Genomic DNA, 20,805 nt, shown 5'->3' with positions numbered 1-20,805 from the left:
GTGGTAGTGGTCTCACTCGCCTAGTGTTCATACCGACACCCTCTTGGAGGGTGAGCGAGTCAGTGTACTGACCTTTTCTTTATTTTATTTATTCTCTGGTATGTGTTAGTACATTTACCCTAGAAATAATAGATTAAAGGATATTTCGCTGGCGACACGAGCCAATCGCCCAGAAATAGATTTTTCCTTACGTCAAAATCCCTTTTTTTGTACATGAACTTTCCTGTCAGATACATACTTAGCTTTACGTCTCTGACGTCACGACAGAATTCAAAACTCGCGGCACACGCGACAGATAGGTCAGGTGATCTACCTTACCCGCTGCTGGGTGGCAGCTGTAAGAACCAATCTCCCTTTCCCGTCAGAATTTTTCTGTCGCCGGTGTTGACTACACCTGTGGTTGTTACCTCCTGACAGCTTTATTCGATTCTCGTTGCCTTGGATTTATTTGGACTGACTTTCGGTGAAGTACCTGATCTTGTTGGCTTGCCATACGCGCTTGTGGATTGTTTTTGGCTATTGGTTTGGATTTTTCTTTGATTTCAAGATGTCTGATGTAGAGGTTAAGAAATCTTCTATTTTTGTACATGAACTTTCCTGCCAGATATATACTTAGCTTACGTCTCTGACGTCACGACAGAATTCAAAACTCGCGGCAAATGCGACAGGTAGGTCAGGTGATCTACCCCACCCGCCGCTGGGTGGCAGGTGTATGAACCAATCCCCCTTTCCAGTCATAATTTTTCTGTCGCCGGTGTCGACTACATCTGTTGTCGATACCTCTCGATTTTGGATTATTACTCGTTTTCGCCCTGGATTGTTTCATTGGACTTTTGGTGAAGTACCTGCTCCTTGGCTTGGCATTTGCGATTTGTGGACCGGTTTTTGATTATTCCTTTGATTATTCTTGGAATTTCATTATGTCTGATTTGGAAATTAAGAAATCAACTATGTTCAGAGTTTGTTCTGTTAGCGATTGTAAGGTGAGGCTACCGAAAGCTGCGGTAGACCCTCACACAGTATGCATGAGGTGTAGGGGGAATGACTGCTCATTTATTAACCCTTGTAATGAATGTGGTAATTTGAATGAAGAAGAATGGAAGGCGCTTCCTTCTTATGTAAGAAAGCTTGAGAAGGACAAGGTTAGGAAAGCTTCATCTAGGAGTTCTAGTAGGTCTCGCGTAGCGAGTTTGAAGTTGATAACCCTGTTGTAGACGTAGTGCCTTTACCAGTTTCAGCCCCTGCTTCCTGCATCGAACCCGAAGATGCGCCTTCGGAGGTGGACACTATGAGAGCCACTATTCGCAGCATGGAGCTGAAAATTAAAGTGCTAGAAGGTAAGAGATAGCAATTTGTGCAGTGATCCCAGTGCAGTGGAGGGTGCGTCTGATCGGACTCTAATGCTTCTAGGCCTAGACCTCTTCCAGACTCCCAGACCCAGTGGAGGAGGAAAGTCGAAAGCCGCAGGAAGGTTAGGGAGAACCCCCACCGGTCAGGCGTCCCCTCTGGTAGCGCCTGATGTTCGCTCCCAGCTACCTTGGATCGCGCCAAGAGAGAAGTCTTACGGCAATGCTTCTCGTCTTCGCCTTCTTCTCCTTCGCCCAAGCGTGGTTGGAGCTCCTCGGAAGCTTCTCGGCCGTCGAAGAGAGCCTGGCAGGCTTCTTCCGCTCTCCTCCAGCCCTGAAAGTTTTTTCGGAAGATCCTGGATTGGATGTGAAGAAACCGAGGATTTCTTTGGAGTTTCGCTCTCCTAGTAAGGATCGAGCTGCGTCTCCCGTGAAGGACTTTGTTAAGTCTCCTACACGTGTTTTGGCTAGTCTGCAGGCGCAGATTACGGCTCTGGCTGACTCTTTGATTGTGACTTCTTGTCGTAGAAGGACTCTCGCTCCCGGTAAAGAAGTCCAGGCGCTCTTCTCCAGGTTTACGCTATTCGTCAGTAACCGCCCTCTCTCCAGGAGTGGATCGTAGTACGAGGCGCTCTTCACGGACAGGCGCTCTCCTGCGGACATCGTTTCTCGTCGGACAAGGGGCATGCTTCCCGTAGACGAGCCTCTCCTGACAGGCGCTCGTCTCGAGACAGGATCTCTCCCGCTGGCAGACGCCAGGAGCCTGGTAGGCGTTTTTCTCATGGTAGCCGCTCTCCTTCAGGCTTCCGCTCTCCTGTGACCAGAGACCCTTTGGTAGACAGGCGCGTCTTCTCCTGTCAGCCACCCTTCGCTTAGCAGGCACCAAGAGCCTGGTAGGCGCTCTTCTCCCAATTTTCGCGCTCCCTCGAGTTAGGCACCGGGAATCTGTCAGACGCTTCTCTCCTGGTAGGCGCTCCGTCGCCAGAGATTCGCTCCTCGAGCAGGCGCAAAGAGCCTGATAATCGCTTCCCGCATGACAGGCGCTCTTCGCCAGGCAGCCGCTCTCCTTTAGACAGGCGCCAGGAGCCTGATAGACGCTCTTCGCCTAATAGGCGCTCTTCGCCAGATTTTCGCCCTGCGTTCGTTAGGCGCCAAGAGCCTAGAATACGCCCTCATCCTGACAAGAAGGAGTTTTCAGGCAGAATCTCAACGGAAGTTATGACTTCCCCGGTTAGATGTCAGAGTTCTTCCAGACGTTCTTCCAAGGATGGACTCTCGGCTGAGGACAAGACAGCCTATCATCGTAAGGATCGTGAAGGATCTTCGGCGGAAGAAGAACAGGATCCCTCGGAAGAAGAAATTCCTAAAGATTCCTCCGTTTCTTCATACAAGCGTTTGACGGACCTGTTGCTTCAGGAATTCGGAGACGCCCTTTCTCCTGTCGCCCCGCCCTCCCGCCTCTATCGTTATTTTCGACCTCGAAAACTCGAAGGTTTCATCCTGTGTCAAGATGAGCCTGCAATCTCTATGAAGAAGGCGCTTAGAGGTTTTGGTGAGTGGCTTCTTTCGAAGGAAGAGAAAGGGAAGACGGTGTTCTCTTTCCCTCCTTCTAAGCTAACTGGAAAACTAGGATTCTGGTATGAATCGGGAGAACCCTTGGGCCTCGTTCTTCCATCCTCGGCAGACTCGGACTTCTCTTCACTGGTGGATTCCTCTCGACGCTCTGCCCTCATGTCTGCTAAGACGACATGGGGGATGAATGAGCTTGACCACCTGTTGAAGGGAATGTTCCGAGTCCTGGAGGTGTTTAACTTCCTAGACTGGTCTTTGGGCGTTTTGGCCAAGAAGACACAGACCCCGGATTCCATTTCACCTGAGGATCTTATCAGTGTTCTCACGTGTATGGATAAGGCAGTGAGAGATGGATCGAGTGAAGTAGCTTCCCTTTTCGGAGCGGGAGTGATCAAGAAAAGATCTGTTTACTGATCGTTCCTGACGAAATCAGTATCTCATGCTCAGAGAGCCTCTCTCCTGTATTCTCAGCTCTCTCCTCAACTCTTCCCTAAGAAGATCATTCAGGATGTTTCTTGTGCCCTTTCAGCTAAGGCTACACAGGACATGCTAGCCCAGTCTACCAGGAAGCCTCACTCTTCTTTCCAAGCTAAAACCAAGAGAGAGACTCCAGTTAGGCAGGAGCCCTTTCGAGGAGTCCCTCCTGCCAGAGCTTCTTCCTCTAGAGGATCTAGACCCACTAAACGAGGGAAGACCTTCTCTAGATCCATCAGAGGGAAGAAGTAGGATTCAAGTTCTCCATTTCACCTGAGGATCTTATCAGTGTTCTCACGTGTATGGATAAGGCAGTGAGAGATGGATCGAGTGAAGTAGCTTCCCTTTTCGGAGCGGGAGTGATCAAGAAAAGATCTGTTTACTGATCGTTCCTGACGAAATCAGTATCTCATGCTCAGAGAGCCTCTCTCCTGTATTCTCAGCTCTCTCCTCAACTCTTCCCTAAGAAGATCATTCAGGATGTTTCTTGTGCCCTTTCAGCTAAGGCTACACAGGACATGCTAGCCCAGTCTACCAGGAAGCCTCACTCTTCTTTCCAAGCTAAAACCAAGAGAGAGACTCCAGTTAGGCAGGAGCCCTTTCGAGGAGTCCCTCCTGCCAGAGCTTCTTCCTCTAGAGGATCTAGACCCACTAAACGAGGGAAGACCTTCTCTTGATCCATCAGAGGGAAGAAGTAGGATTCAAGTTCTCCAGACATCAGTGGGTGCCAGACTTCTGAAGTTTGCCGACGTCTGGGCCCAGAAAGGGGCGGACAACTGGTCACTCTCGATTGTCCGCAAAGGCTACCTCATTCCCTTCTTATCAAGACCTCCGTTGACGATGACTCCGAGGGATTTGGTAGCCAAGTACAAGGACCCCATCATGAATCAGCCCTCTCTCTAGCAGTAGATCTTATGCTGGAGAAGGAGGCGATAGAACTAGTGAAAAGATCCTCATTCTGCGGGTTTTTACAACAGACTGTTCCTAGTTCCCAAGAGCTCAGGAGATGGAGACCGGTTCTGGATGTAAGCGCCCTGAATGTCTTCGTGAAAAAGAAGGAAGTTTCGCCATGGAGACAACTTCTTCAGTGTTGGCGGCTCTTCGTCCAGGGGACTGGATGGTGTCCCTAGATCTTCAGGACGCTTACTTCCATGTGCCTATCCATCCTTCTTCACGGAAGTTTCTGAGATTCATGATGGGAGGGAAGATCTTCCAATTCAGGGCCTTGTGCTTCGGCCTTTCGACAGCCCCTCAAGTTTTTCGGGTTTAATGAAGAATGTAGCGCAGTGGCTACATTTGGAGGGAGTGAGGCTGTCTCTCTATCTAGACGATTGGCTGATCAGAGCAAGCTCACAAGAACGATGTCTGGAGGACCTTCAAAAGACACTGACTTTAGCAAGTTCGTTGGGGCTTCTGGTGAACTTCCAGAAGTCACATTAATCCCCAGTCAAGAGCTGATATATCTGGGGATTCGGATGGTTTCTCCGGATTTTCGGGCATATCCGTCACCAGAGAGGATGCTCGTTGCCGAGAGAAACTAACGACCTTCCTAGAGAAAGATGCATGCACAGCGAGGGAGTGGATGAGTCTGTTGGGACACTTTCCTCGCTGGAGCAATTCGTTTCTCTAGGAAGTTGCATCTCAGACCTCTCCAATTCTTCCTTTACCGAACTGGAGGTGTCTCTCCTCTAGACCTGGAATTCTCCTTCATGATATCAAAAGGAATCAAGAAGGACCTTCTGTGGTGGGCAGATCCTCTCCGATTTGCAGAAGGTCTGTCTCTGTACATGCCAAACCCGAACCAAGTATTGTTTTCCGACGCGTCGGAGACAGAGGGTTGGGGTGCGACCCTAGGTCAGAGAAGTGTCAGGCACCTGGGAGGGGGAACAGGTGTCCTGGCACATCAACAACAAAGAGTTGATGGCAGTGTGGTTGGCGTTAAAAGCCTTCGAGCCCCACGTCCGAAATGCTATAGTTCAGGTCAACTCGGACAAACACCACAGCCTTGGCTTACATAAGAAAGCAGGGGGGGACACACTCCTTCTCCCTGTACGAAACAGCGAAGGACTTGCTGTGTGGTCTCAGGCAAGGAAGATCGTTCTCCTCACCAGGTTCGTACAGGGAGAAAGGAATGTCAGAGCCGATCTCCTGAGCAGGAGGAATCAAGTGCTCCCCTCGGAGGGACACTGCACTCAGAAGTTTGCCAGGACCTGTGGAGGTTATGGGGGTTTCAGACCTCATATCGACCTTTTTGCGACAGCAAAGAACAAGAGAATAGACCTCTACTGCTCCCCGATCTCGGACCCAGGAGCAGTGTCAGTCGATGCTTTCCTTCTAGACTGGAGAGGTCTGGACGTCTATGCTTTTCCTCCATTCAAGATTTCTGAGTCAAACACTCAGAAAGTTTGCGGCCTCGGAAGCGACAAGGATGACGCTGTAGCTCCATTCTGGCCGGCCCAAGATTGGTTCACAGAGGTACTGGAATGGCTGGTGGACTTTCCAAGAAAGCTCTTCCACAAAGAGTAGATCTGCTCAGACAACCCCACTTTGACAGGTATCACAAAAACCTCCCCGCTCTCAATCTGACTGGCTTTCGACTGTCAAAAGTCTTGTCAGAGCGAAGGGGTTTTCCAGCTAAGGCAGCGAAGGCTATCAAGCCTCAGCTAGAAGGCCCTCTACCCTTAGTGTCTACCAGTCGAAGTGGGACGTCTTTCGCCGTTGGTGCAGAAACCAGAAGCTTTCCTCTTCCAGTACCTCTGTGACCCAAATCGCAGATTTCCTGGTTTTTCTCAGGGAGAAATGCGGTCTTGCAGTTTCGACCATAAAAGGATATCGGAGCATGTTAGCAGCTGTGTTTAGGCACAGGAACTTAGATATCTCCAACAACAAAGATCTACATGATCTGCTAAGATCTTTCGAAACTTGCAAGAAACCCTCGTCTCAAATTCCGAGCTGGAATCTGGATGTGGTTCTTCGTTTCCTGAGGTCCTCGAAGTTCGAACCTCCCCAGTCATCTTCTTTCAAGGATCTTACGAAGAAGGCTCTGTTTCTTTTGGCTTTAGCATCTGCCAAGAGAGTTAGCGAGCTTCATGCTCTAGAAGGAAGGGTAGGTTTCAAAGGAGATTCCGTGTTATTTGTTCCTGCCTTCCTTCTTTTTTCTAGCTAAGAATGAGAACCCCTCAAATCCTTGGCCAAGGAGTTTTGAGGTTCCAGGCTTAGCTCCCTGGTAGGGGAAGAGCCGGAAAGAACTCTTGCCCTGTGAGGACTTTAAGATACTACCTCCAGCGGAAGAAGTCTCTTAAGGGCATTAAGGACAGACTTTGGTGCTCTGTAAGGATCCCAGTAGACCATTGTCTAAAAATGCTTTGTCCTTCTTTATTAGAAGCCTCGTGAAGGAAGCACATTTGGCTTGCGGTGAGGATCAGTTCAAGCTTTTGAAAGTCAAGGCTCACGAGGTAAGAGCCATTGCTACGTCTTGGCTTCAACAAGAATATGTCACTCCAGAATCTGATGAAAGCAACATTCTGGAGATGCAATTCAGTATTCGCGAACCACTACCTTAGAGACGTCAAGATTACTTACGATAAGTGCTTCGCGTTAGGCCCGTATGTATCGGCGGATTCGGTGCTGGGGCAGGGAGGGAAGCTGAAGCATATCCTTTGTAAATTTTTTTCCCCTATTGTTTGTATGTGTTTTTATGGTTGTTTGAAAGAGGATGCGGGTAGGCATCTCTTTCTATTCGTATTGCTAACATTAGAATGGTTAGGTGATCTGTTTGTGCTAGAGCCCTGCATTGGTAGTGGTCAGGCTCTGTCATTTAAGAGGGCGAATCCCCATTGACATGATCCGACTTGGATTCTACTGAGTAAGTGGATATCAAATCCCTTCGGTAGACCCAAAGAGTCTTTTCAGCTGTAGGTCACGCCCTCGCTGTAGCTCTTCAGGCTTTGCAGACTAATAGACAGTAACTATGAAGTCTTCAGCCTTATCAGGTAAGAACCAAGGTTTGTTAGTATCCTACAACAGATGTTGTTTCCCCTTTTTCCTTGTTAGCTCTGTCTCTTTCCCTCCACCAAGGGTGTCAATCAGCTAAGTATATATCTGGCAGGAAAGTTCATGTACAAAAATGATATTGTTATTTTACAATAAAGTTTTGTACATACTTACCTGGCAGATATATACGATTGATGGCCCTCCCAGCCTCCCCTCAGGAGACAGGTGGAAGAGAAATTATGACTGGAAAGGGGGATTGGTTCATACACCTGCCACCCAGCGGCGGGTGGGGTAGATCACCTGACCTACCTGTCGCATTTGCCGCGAGTTTTGAATTCTGTCGTGACGTCAGAGACATAAGCTAAGTATATATCTGCCAGGTAAGTATGTACAAAACTTTATTGTAAAATAACAATATCATGTTTAGGGTGTGCTCTATGGATGAATGCAAGGTGAGGCTACCGAAAGCTACAATAGATCCTCACACAGTATGCTTGAAATGTAGGGGTAAAGAATGTTCCTTTATTAACCCGTGTAATGAGTGTGAGAAGTTGGATGAGGGTGAATGGAAGTCTCTTTCTTCCTACTTGAGGAAGTTGGAGAAAGACAGGGTGAGAAAAGCTTCGTCTAGAAGTTCTAGTAAGTCTCGTATTAGCGAGGGAGAAGTAGACAATCCTGTTGTAGCACTAGATCCTTCTCCCGTTTCAGCTCCTGCTCCCTGCAATGAACCTAAAGATACGCCTTCGGAAGTGGCAACCATGAGAGCCACGATCCTTAGCATGGAGAAGAAAATTCGTTCGTTGCAAGGTAAGAGTAATAGTGAAGGTGATTTGTGCAGTGACCCCAGTGCAGTGGAGGGTGCGTCTGATCGGCTATGTTTGCTCCAAGAAGGAGGTGTTACGCCAATGCTTCTCTTCTTCTTCATCACCTTCGCCTAGAAGAGGATGGAGCGCCTCGGATTCATCTCAACCGTTGAAGAGAGCCTGGAAGGCTCCTTGCGCCTTTCCTTCCAGCCCGGAATGTTTTTCAGAAGAGCCTGAAGTGGAGATCAAGAAACCCAGGAGGGATCAGGAGTTCTCGCCTCAGAGTAGGCTTCGATCCTCATCCCCTGTGGAGGATTTTGCAAGATCTCCAGCTCGGATTCTTGCGGGGCTGCTAGCTCAGATTTCGGCTCTGGCGGGCTCCTTGGCTGGAGGTACGCGTCGTAAGAAGGACGTCTCTCTCCCCGTCAAGAAGTCTAGGCTACCTTCGCCTGCTTTGCCTTCTCAGTCGGAGGCGGCTCTCTCTCCTGTAACAGCGGATGGAATGAGGCGCTCTTCCCTCGGCAGACGCCTGTCGTCTTCCAGGCGACAATCGCCCAAGAAGCTTTCTCCTGGCGACTTCATTTCTCCTGTAGAAAGGGATCTAGCGCCTAGTAGGCGCTCGTCTAAAGATAAGCGCACAGCTTCGTCTTCTCGCTCCTTTCTGAAGATCCTCCAATCTCCGGATAAGAGAGCCTCCTCATACATGGACTCTTCCAGAGACAGGATCTCTCCTTATGTTAGGCGCCTAGAGCCTGGTAGGCGCTACTCCCCAAGTAGCCGCTCTCCCGCTGCCAAGCGCTGTGCGGAAGATAGGCGCTTCTCTCCTGATAGGCGCGGTTCACCTGTTAGCCGCTCTGCTCAGGTCAGGCGTTTAGAGCCTGAAAGAAATGTCTCGGCTGAGAGACTAGCTTTTGCAGAGACCCACTCGTCTCGATCTAAGTATGTGGATCATGGTAGACGCCTGTCTCCGAGTAGGAGATCTTCTCCAGGGATTCGCTCTCCTGTTGGTAGGCGCCAAGAGCCTAGCAGGCGTTCTCCTCATTTTAGGCGCAGTTCGCCAGGCAGCCGCTCTCCTTTTGACAGGCGCATGGATTCTGTTAGGCGCCGTGAGCATAGTAGGCTCTCCTCTCCTAGCAGGCGCTCCCCTTTGGACTCCCGTGTATCTAGGAGCAGACTTCAGGATTACAGAGGACTTACTCATCGGAGTAGGAAGGACGCATTCGATAGGAGCTCTCCCGAAGCTTTGGCTTCCCCTGATAGGCGCTAGACGGCTGCCAGACACTCATCACTAGATAGACGCACTTCTTTAGAGAAGACCAGCTGCTCTTGTAAAGAAGCCGAAGGTTCTTCGGTGGATGAAATGGAACCTTCAGAAGAGGACTTAGTTAAGGATTCTTCGGTCTCGTCCTACAAGATCCTGACAGACCTCCTCCTTCAAGAGTTTGGAGACGCTCTTACTCCCGTCGCTCCTCCTTCTCCTCTCTCGTTATTCTCGACTTCTAAGAAAACGAAGGTTTCCTCCTGTGTGAGGATGAAGCCAACCATCTCGATGAAGAAGGCTTTGAGAGGTTTTGGTGATTGGCTTCTTTCTAAGGAGGAGAAAGGGAAGACTGTGTTTTCTTTCCCTCCTTCCAAGCTTACGGGCAGACTAGGCTTCTGGTATGAGTCTGGAGAACCCCTAGGCCTGGGTCTGCCGTCATCTGCAGACGCGGACTTCTCTTCACTGGTGGATGCCTCACGACGCTCGGCCCTCTTGTCGGCTAAGACTACCTGGGTTATGAACGAGCTCGACCACCTGTTGAAGGGAATGTTCAGAGTCTTGGAAGTCTTCAACTTCCTTGACTGGTCTTTGGGGGTCTTGGCTAAAAAGACTCAGAACCCGGATTCCATTTCGCCCGAGGATCTCAACAGTGTACTGACGTGCATGGATAAGGCAGTTAGAGATGGATCGAGCGAAGTAGCCTCCCTGTTTGGAGCAGGGGTTCTTAAGAAAAGATCAGTCTTCTGCTCTTTTCTTACAAAGTCCGTCTCTCATGCTCAAAGAGCCTCGCTACTCTATTCGCAACTCTCGCCGCTTCTCTTCCCAAAGAAGATAATCCAGGACATCTCAGGAGCTATCTCTGCGAAGGCTACTCAAGACATGCTGGCTCAGTCTGCCCGGAAACCTAGGACCTCCTTCCAGACGAAGACTAAGAAGGAGACTCCAGCTAGACAGGAGCCCTTTCGAGGGGGCCCTCCTTCTAGAGCCTCTACCTCAAGAGGTAATAGACCCTTCAAGAGAGGAAGATCCTTCTCGCGCTCATCCAGAGCGAAGAAGTAGGAAAGTAGTCCTCCAGACATCAGTTGGTGCCAGGCTTCTAAGATTCGCAGAAGCCTGGGCAAAGAGAGGAGCGGACAACTGGTCCCTCTCGATTATCCGGAAAGGATATCTGATTCCCTTTACAGAAAGACCACCTTTGACGACGACTCCGAGGGAGTTGGTGGCCAGGTACAGGGATCCCATCATGAGCCACGCTCTAACGCAGGCAGTAGAACAAATGTTAGAGAAAGAGGCTATAGAGCTAGTGAGCGACCCATGCTCAGCGGGCTTTTACAACCGCCTGTTTCTAGTTCCAAAAGCCTCAGGAGGATGGAGACCGGTTCTGGATATAAGCGCCCTGAATTTCTTTGTAGAAAAGAGGAAGTTCGCCATGGAGACGACATCCTCAGTGTTGGCGGCTCTTCGTCCTGGGGATTGGATGGTGTCCCTAGATCTTCAGGACGCTTACTTCCATGTGCCGATCCATCCTTCTTCAAGGAAATACCTCAGGTTCATGATGGGAGGAAGGATATTCCAATTCAGGGCCTTGTGCTTCGGCCTTTCAACAGCCCCTCAGGTCTTCACAGGACTAATGAAAAATGTAGCAAGATGGCTACATTTGGAGGGAGTCAGGGTGTCCCTTTACTTGGACGACTGGCTGATCAGAGCCAAGTCACAGAAAAGATGTTTGGAGGACCTACAAAAGACCCTTTTCATGGCGAGTTCTCTGGGACTTTTGGTGAACTTTCAAAAGTCTCAGTTAATCCCCAGTCAAGATTGTATCTATCTGGGGATTCGGATGGTTTCTCTGGATTTTCGGGCTTTTCCTTCTCCAGAAAGGATAGCCCGAGGGTCAGAGAAAGTCAAAGCCTTCCTAGAGAAAGACGTATGCACAGCGAGGGAGTGGATGAGTTTGTTGGGGACACTCTCCTCGTTGGAGCAATTCCTTTCTCTAGGAAGGTTGCACCTCAGACCTCTCCAGTTCTTTCTACATCGAAACTGGAGGTGTCGTTCTCAAAACCTAGAGTTCTCCTTCAAGATTTCAAGAGAAATCAAGAAGGACCTCTCTTGGTGGGCGAACCCTCTCAGGTTGCAGAAGGGATGTCCCTTCACATTCCAAACCCCAACCAAGTGTTGTATTCCGACGCGTCGGAAACAGGTTGGGGAGCAACGCTAGGCTCAAGAGAAGTGTCAGGCGCCTGGAAGAAAGAACAGGTGACCTGGCACATCAACAAGAAAGAGCTGATGGCTGTTTGGCTAGCTTTGAAAGCATTCGAGCCCTACGTCCTAGCTTCGGCAGTTCAGATCAACTCGGACAACACCACGGCCCTGGCATACATCAGGAAGCAAGGGGGGACTCACTCCTTCTCCCTGTACGAAACAGCAAAAGAACTTCTGCTGTGGGCAGAGGAAAGGAAGATTTGTCTCCTTACCAGGTTCGTACAGGGAGAAAAGAACGTCAGAGCAGACCTCCTAAGCAGGAAAGATCAAGTCCTGCCGGCAGAGTGGACTCTTCACGAGGATGTTTGCCAGGACCTGTGGAGACTTTGGGGCAGGCCTCACATAGACCTCTTTGCCACAGCCAAGAATGCGAGGATAGGCAACTACTGCTCTCCAATATCGGACCCGAGGGCAGTGTCAATAGATGCTTTTCTCCTAGATTGGAAGGGCCTAGACATGTACGCTTTTCCTCCCTTCAAGATACTGGGAGAAACTCTCAAGAAGTTTGCAGAATCGGAGGCAGCAAGGATGACGCTGATAGCCCCTTTCTGGCCCGCACAAGTATGGTTCACAGAGGTACTGGAATGGTTAGTAGATTTTCCGAGAACATTACCACAGAGGATCGATCTGCTCAGACAACCCCACTTCGACAGGTATCACAGAAACCTCCCCGCTCTCTGTCTGACTGGCTTCAGACTGTCAAAGGTTAGGTCAGAACAAGAGGGTTTTCTGCAAGAGCTGCAACGGCTATCGCAGCAGCAAGAAGGCCCTCTACCCCTAGAGTCTACCAATCGAAGTGGGACGTCTTTCGACGGTGGTGTAGGAACCATCACTTTTCCTCTTCCAGTACCTCTGTAAGCCAAATAGCAGACTTCTTACTTTTCCTTAGGGAAAAAAGTGGACTGGCGGTATCAACCATTAAAGGTTATCGTAGCATGCTGGCTGCAGTGTTTAGGCACAGAGACTTAAACATTTCAGAAGACAAGGACCTTCATGATCTAATAAGATCTTTTGAAACATCCAAAAAGGTTTCGCCAGAGATTCCGAGTTGGAATCTGGATGTAGTGCTACGCTTCCTTAGGTCCCCTAAGTTCGAACCGCCTCAGTCTGCCTCTTTTAGAGACCTCACGAGGAAGACACTTTTTCTCATGGCATTGGCTTCCGCAAAGAAGATTAGTGAACTCCATGCAATAGAAGGGAAAGTGGGGTTCAGAGGAGATGCAGCGATCTGTGCATTCCTGCCTTCGTTCTTGGCTAAGAACGAGAACCCCTCAAATCCTTGGCCTAGGAGTTTTGAAGTCCGAGGTTTGTCTGCCTTAGTAGGCGAGGAAGCAGAGAGGTCACTTTGCCCAGTACGAAGTTTAAAGTTTTATCTTCAGAGAAAGAAGAAACTTAAGGGCAATGATGTCAACCTTTGGTGCTCTGTAAGAGATCCAAGGAGGGCTCTTTCGAAGAATGTGCTTTCTTTCTTCATCAGAAGCCTGGTGAAAGAAGCACATGCGATATGTGGATGAAAGTCAATTCAAGCTTCTGAAGGTCAAAAGCTCATGAGGTAAGAGCTATTAGCCACTTCATTAACTTTCAATAAAAACATATCCCTGAGTAATATTATGAAAGCAACATTCTGGCGTTGCAACTCAGTCTTCGCAAACCACTATCTGAGAGACGTCAAAATCACGTATGAAAAGTGCTTCGCGTTAGGCCCGTACGTATCGGCGGATTCGGTGCTGGGGCAGGGAGCTGAGACATATCCTTTGTAGTATATTTTTTCCCCCTTGTTTAGGTTGTAAGTTTTTTGGTTGTTTGAAAGAGCATGCGGGTAGGCATCTCTTTCATGTCGTATGTCTAACAATGATTAGATTGGTTAGGTGATCGGTTTATGTTTGAGCTCCTTGCAATGATAGTGGTTAGGTTCTGTCATATAAGAGGGCGAATCCCCTTTGACAAGATCCTGCTCAGATTCTATCAAGTAAGCGGATACCAAATCCCTTTGATAGACCCAAAGAGTCTGTCAGCTGTAGGTCATGCCCTCGCTGAAGCTCTTCAGGCAACGCAGACTAATAGACAGTAACTACGAAGTCTTCTGCCTAAACAGGTAAGAACCAAGGTTGTATTTTACATCCTACAACAGGTGTTGTTTCCCCCTTTTTTCCATATTAATATTGCGGTCTCTTTCCCTCCACCAAGGGTGTCAATCAGCTAAGTATATATCTGACAGGAAAGTTCATGTACAAAAATGTTATTGTTAGTATACAATAAGGTTTTGTACATACTTACCTGGCAGATATATACTTAGCTTTACGTCTCTGACGTCACGACAGAATTCAAAACTCGCGGCACACGCGACAGGTAGGTCAGGTGATCTACCTTACCCGCCGCTGGGTGGCGGCTGTAAGAACCAATCTCCCTTTCCAGTCAGAATTTTTCTCTTCCACCTGTCTCCTGAGGGGAGGCTGGGAGGGCCATCAATCGTATATATCTGCCAGGTAAGTATGTACAAAACCTTATTGTATACTAACAATAACATGTTTACTTGTGGATTCTTACCTCCCCATTCCAGCCTAATGTAGCAAGTAGGACAGTGGAAATTCTTACTCTAGCTCACTGTAATTGAATGAGTTTGTTTGTAGGACAGTAATGACTTGGACCATCGACGGACGGTTTCATTTGTCACTCTTTCATATGTTGCATTTTGATAGAGATTTTTCACATTCTCAATTAATACCTGATCCCCTTTTCCTTCTGAGAGCAACCAGATTCACTGAAAAACAGCACCAATATGTGTAAGTGTTTACATATATATGAGGAATGTATGTGACATTCCTTATATAAAAACTAAAAACTATGATGTTAATTAAACCAATGACCCAAGGAGTCATATAGAACTTGCTGGAGTGTGGTAGGCAGTGATAATGTAAAGTTGACTAAGCCTTGACGTGTTGTATCAGCGTCCTAATTAGTAGGCACCTGTAGTCATCAAATCCATTGTTGTGTAAATCGTCAACAATGCTTTTGCTTGAGAAACCATGTTGACCTATACCCACGAACCGTGTTATGTGACTTTTGTCTCATATGTTCATCTGTGTGTATGTTCGTATGTTGAGCTAGTGTTTGCTCACCTATGATCTTGTAAACCGAATTGTATATCAGACTTCATCTAGCAATCTTCATTGGAAGACCTATCAAATCTTCTCTATATCTCTTCATGATGTAGGATAGAAGAATATATTTTATTTTTGTACTCTGTGTTTCAACGACTCAACCCTTACATTAGAAAGAAGTAACTGAATGAAACTTAGAATTATCATCGCAGTCCATGATACTCCAACAAGGATGGGAATTATACCAAACAACCTTTGCGTATAATATCGCAGGTCCAAGGCAGAGCCCTACATATGCAGTGAATTTGCCACACTGTTGAACTTCTGAGTTCCAGAGGTTTTTTTATTTTCTCACTGATGGACTGTGGAACAGTCTCCTGGAGGACGTTGTGCAATGCATTATTACCCTAATACTATTGTCCTTGCATTTTAATACAGTTTTATCTGTTTATTAATTTATTGATTTATATTTTCTTTTCGAGCACCATATTATGTGGAAGCTTGAATTTCAAGTCAGTGGTTCCTGTGAGCTTGTTCCATATGAACAGGGTTCATCTTCTGAATAATAATAATAATAATAATAATAATAATAATAATAATAATAATAATAATAATAATAATAATAATAGTAATAATAATAATAATTATAATAATAGAATGCAAAATAGGTTGATTTTTTTAAGTAGTCGCAGTTATTTGTAAAATTTTGTGTTTTTCGTAATGGAATGCAAAATTGTTGTAAGACTTTTTAAGTGGTTATTCTTTTGTTTTTCAGGGCATACTATTCACCTAATGGGCTGGAGTACTCGTTAGGTCGCGTTCCTGTTGGTGGGACGGATTTTAGCACTCATCCTTACACGTACGATGATCTAAATCTAGGTGATGTGGATCCCCTCCTTTCTAAATTCTCTCTTAGCCCAGAGGATCTGAATTACAAGGTTTGTATGGGAAAAGTGCTTCATGATTAGTATCAGGAGTAATGAAATAATAGTGAAATTAGCATGAACAACTTTTGAAATTACTTGTGGATAAAGAGCTTCCATATCCTTCTTCTTTGGTTGATTTGGAAGGGAAGTGATGTGTATAAGTCTTAGATTGTTATTGTTTAATGCTGTAATTGTTTGATATCTACCCTATATGTACATATAGTGTGATAGGCCTAAAGTGGTCTTAGGAACCATATCCAAATGATACCAGTGACTCCCCAACTCTTTTTCACTCTCATTTTCATCATTGTCCTCCCCCCCCCCCTCCCCCCGTAGGGGATTAGTGCCATCAGTGCACCTCATGCGGTGCATTGTAGGGATTACTTAAGATCCTTTGCAGCATCCCTTCAGCCCATAGCTGCAGCCCAGCTCCTTACATTCCATTTACTGTACCCCTGTTCACAGTCTCTTTCTTCCATCTTACTTTCCACCCTCTTCTAACAATTTACTCTAGTACAACTCAGAGGTTTTTCTCCTATTACACTGTTAAACCTTATTTGCTCTCTATTTCCATTTCAGCGCTGAATGATACCATATGTCCCAGCACCTGGCTTTTGGCCTAAATTTTATATTCTATTATATTCTATATTGTTCCTTAAACTAACCAACTATCAGAATTTTTTAAGGGGGCTGGCCAGCTAATGCCATTTTTTAAGGACAGGACTTTGATATTCATACCACTTAATAAGGTGACTTGGGACATCTCCAAACCACATATGATTTTTGCCTTTGACCTTCGGTTTTGTGACACCAGGGCGATTTATCCCAAAAATAACCATTCTTCAAATTCTATCTCCTCCCTTGACATTTAATATTAAGACCTTGGATTACTACCACATATAGACCTGATGTAGAACTCCAATCAAATGAGGAGTTTTTTTCCTAAAAGTAATTTTTTGCTAGATATGAATTTTTCCTTATGGTAAAAAAATAAACCCTATAAATCGGGAAAGAAAAATGTATAAAAAAAGATGAAAAAATAATTGGAAAAAAGGGCTTGATTTGATTGTTCTATAATGTCTTTCGGAGTTACGTATATACCAAATTCCAATGTTATAGCTTTAAAACTAAGTGAGAAGATAGATTTTGAAGGTCAATAAGTATAGTTTTGAGATACGGGCATTCAAAGTTTTCCTTCGTATTCTTATAAAGACAATGTTAATAAATAATGATTATTGTGAATGTATATTTCTTTTTTGTGTATTAATAAACCAAAACTATGTTAATTATCATAATTTAATCATAAATGATGATCCCTTTGCTCATATATCGTAGCCTGGGGCACTTCCTATGCAACTCTCTCTCTCTCCTTCACTAACTCGGCTTATTACAGCAAAATTTCTTCTTCTGTATGTTAGCGAGATGTTTTCCTTGTATTTTCCTCTTTGGCATGATGAAATTCTTGTTGAATCAAAGATAAACAAACGTAAATGCAAGAGAATGTCACGAGGTGAAACTCGAAGGTGTACTCTCTTTTTACAAAGACAATGTTAATAAATCATGATTATTATGAATTTAACATTCCTTTTTGGGTATCAATAAACCAAAACCATGTTGTTTATCATAAGAAGATCCCTTTGCTCAAAGATCGTAGCCTGGGGCACAGTGTGACGTGTGCGTCAGGCAAGACGGGGGCATTACTTACTACACAACCCTCCCTCTCTCTCTTTACTAACTACGCTAATATCGCGTATATTATGATATTTTGTAATCATATTAGAGCAAATTTTCTTCGTCTGTATGTTAGCGAGATGTTTTGCTTGTCTTTTCCTCATTGGCATGATGAAATTCTTGCCAAAACAAAGATGAACATGTGTAAAAGCAAGCGAATGTCAGAGGTGAAACTTGAACGTGTAGACTACTTGGGGTTTGTGCTTGCACTGAATCGTGGTTGAACTTGGTAGCTGACTGACTTCCCTTCTGCAACTCATGGAATCTCTACAGATGCCATTGCTCACAATTTCTTTGACAATAATTATAAAAATTTACGATAACAGAAGAAATATTGCATTTTCTTGGACGGATCAATGTTTTTGGCTTATTGAGTTACATTTACTAATTACCCTGTGACTATGAAAGTAAGAGGAATTTTGACGAAATATTTTGTATACGTATTCTCAATTGCCATATGAAGCTCCATGAATTTTTTCATGACTGCATTTTTTGCCCTATACCCCCTTATATAAGGGTTCCGGCCAGCCCCCTTAAACCAAAGTGAAGATTAATGAATTTTGAGGATTTGAAACAGACAGGTATGAAAACCTATTTTTAGTGCTGTATATTCAGATGGAGTTGCAAGTATACTTACATATAAACATTATCACTTACACAATTGTTATGTGCATTAAGACAATTAATACCATGACCTCACTTAAACTGGATGACCTCTAGCAGAGATATTTATTCAAGAAAAGTTATAAACTTTCCAGGACTAGCTGGAGGGCTATAGAATTCTACGGCTACCAGACGTTGAGGACAGTGAGTCCTGGAAAGCTTGTAACTTTTCCGGAATAAATATCTGCTAGATACCACCCAGTTTAAATGAGGTCCTTTTATTAATTGTAATATATATAAATGTGTAAGCAAAGAGGTTCAGTGTGAACTTGAATTTTTTCTTTTGGGGATTTCAGATTCCACTTGTGAAGCGTGCCTTAAAGATGTCTGGAAATCCAGTCAAGTTATTTGCTTCAGCATGGGGTGCTCCAGGCTGGATGAAGACTAATGGAAAGATTTATGGAAAAGGAAAATTGCTCTCCCAATTTTATTCTTCTTGGGCTCAGTACCATGTTTTGTAAGTATCATACAATATTCAAATGACCCATTTTTCATGTGGTTTCCTTTATATTATTATTATTCAGAAGATGAACCCTATTCATATGGAACAAACCCACCACATGGGCCATTTACTTGAAATTTAAGCTTCATAAGAATATTATGGTATTTTTTTGAAAGAAGTAATAAGAGGTCAGTTATTAGACAAACAGATTACCACAGTAATGTCTTCATTGCTGAATTTATGGTACATATTCTGGGTGGTTGAGGCCAGTAATCACAGTGAACAGCAGTCCTTTACTAATTCTGTATTTTTCAGTACAAATCTTAATATGCATTAAAGTGGCTGCTAACTGAAATATCTTTTTAATAGTATTAGTAGGTTAAGGGCTCTGTAGATCAGGTATGTTTTGATTATATGCATGCTTGTGTTTGCACAGTATTATTAATATTAAGTAATTTGATCAAACCGCTGAATTCCACTAAGCAGCAGTTTATTTACCTCTTACCCTCAAATTTGGTATTTATTTTTATTCTGTCAGAGCAATTTCATTGGCATTAAATTTCTGCTCTGGTAAATATCCCTACTTTTCACTGAATTTCTTCAGTGACCATAGACTCATTAGCTGTTACTTGGTTGGCAGAGTTTCCTCAGAAACACTAGATGCATTATGCTTTGGATGTTTGTTGCAGTAATAGTGTTTAGTTTATTGCTCTAAAGACATCTTAGAAATTGGAATGGTAAATGCTGAGAACAATTTAAGAATTAGGCTTCTAAAACTTTTTGACAAACTAGCATTTTACAAAAGCTGTTTTTAAAGATAAATATGTATTTATTTATATTAGTAAAATTATGATAGAATGATATTGGAATACAAATATATTTTCTGCATTGATAATTAACTAAAGATTTCCACAGTATGCCGTAATATTCCAGATATGTTTGCCGTTAATTACTGATGGATGTATTATTTGATATCATCACTTGCTCTTGATCTTAAATGGAAAAATAAAGTCTGCAGTAGTATGTATGTGTATTGGTATATATAGGAAGCTTTCACCAGCTTGATTAAGTTGGCGAAAGCTTCCGGAATATAACAATATACGTACATACATACTACTGTGTACATTTTTTCAATGGATGCATTGCAAACTTTTGATACTGTAAATAAAAAAAAATGACATAGCTAGTATTAACTAGTTTCTTTAATATTTGTGTCTTTTGCCATCTTTATCATATCATGATGGTAATATGACTTTGTGATTCTTACAGATTTTTCAAGAGCTATGAAGAACATAACATCAGTTTTTGGGGCCTCACCACTCAAAATGAACCTACTGATGGACTTGTGAAGGATTTCAGCTTCAACTCCATTGGTTGGACTGCTCAGGAACAAGTAATTTTATACATTCAACTTCCCTGCCAGATATATACTTAGCTATAGACTCCGTCGTCTCCGACAGAATTTCAAATTTCGCGGCACACGCTACCGGTAGGTCAGGTGATCTACCGCCCTGCCCTGGGTGGCAGGACTAGGAACCATTCCCGTTTTCTAATCAGAATTCTTCTGTCGCCCGGGCCATCAACATTGTTGTTGGTTCCTCTCGATTGGTTTTTCTTTTTTCACCGGCAATTGATCTTCTTGACCGACTTTTGGTGACGTATCTGGATTGTTGGATTGGCATACGCTTTTGTGGACTGTTTTGTGGACTTGATTTTGGATTTTTCTTTAAAAATGTCTGACTCTGGAATGGTTGTGAGACGTTGTGTGAATGTAGGCTGTAAGGTGAGGTTGCCGAAAGCTTCGGTAGACCCTCACACGGTATGCAAGGGTTGCAGGGAGTATGAATGTTCTTTTACTAATACTTGCAAGGAATGTGAGAATTTGAGTGAGAACGAATGGAAGAATCTAACTAATTATTTAAAAAAGTTAGAGAGAGAAAGAGTGAGGAAGGCTTCTTATAGAAGTTTGAGTAGTTCTAGATCTGAACTAATTCCTAGCTTGGGATCTTCCCCAAGGGTAAGTATTGCTACTTCTCCTTCCATTGCAGCCCCTTCACCTATTGCAGAACCTGTAGATTCAGCGAAAGAACTGGCGGATCTAAAAGCAGCCTTCAAGTTGATGGAAAACAAAATGGCTGCCATACAAGGTAAGGCTAGTGATTATTCAGTGGACAGTGATATGAGTGTCCCCAGTGTAAGTGGAGGGGGCATCTGGTCGGCTCAGCAACGCTCCT

General features: G+C 44.8%; 1 protein-coding gene across 2 annotated transcripts in view; it reads left to right on the top strand.

Moving 5' to 3' along the window:
* LOC135225862 (lysosomal acid glucosylceramidase-like) overlaps positions 1–20,805 on the top strand; it is a 97,300-nt gene that overhangs the window by 55,419 nt on the left and 21,076 nt on the right. For both annotated transcript variants that reach the window (XM_064265410.1, XM_064265411.1), the window contains exons 4-6: positions 15,585–15,747; positions 18,426–18,586; positions 19,841–19,964. In XM_064265410.1, the coding sequence (XP_064121480.1) occupies positions 15,585–15,747; positions 18,426–18,586; positions 19,841–19,964 (448 nt within the window). The remainder of the gene's footprint in view (positions 1–15,584; positions 15,748–18,425; positions 18,587–19,840; positions 19,965–20,805) is intronic.

This window comes from Macrobrachium nipponense, chromosome 13 (genome assembly GCF_015104395.2).
Source record: "Macrobrachium nipponense isolate FS-2020 chromosome 13, ASM1510439v2, whole genome shotgun sequence".
NCBI lineage: Eukaryota > Metazoa > Arthropoda > Malacostraca > Decapoda > Palaemonidae > Macrobrachium > Macrobrachium nipponense.
This window is presented reverse-complemented; position numbering and strand designations above follow the sequence as displayed.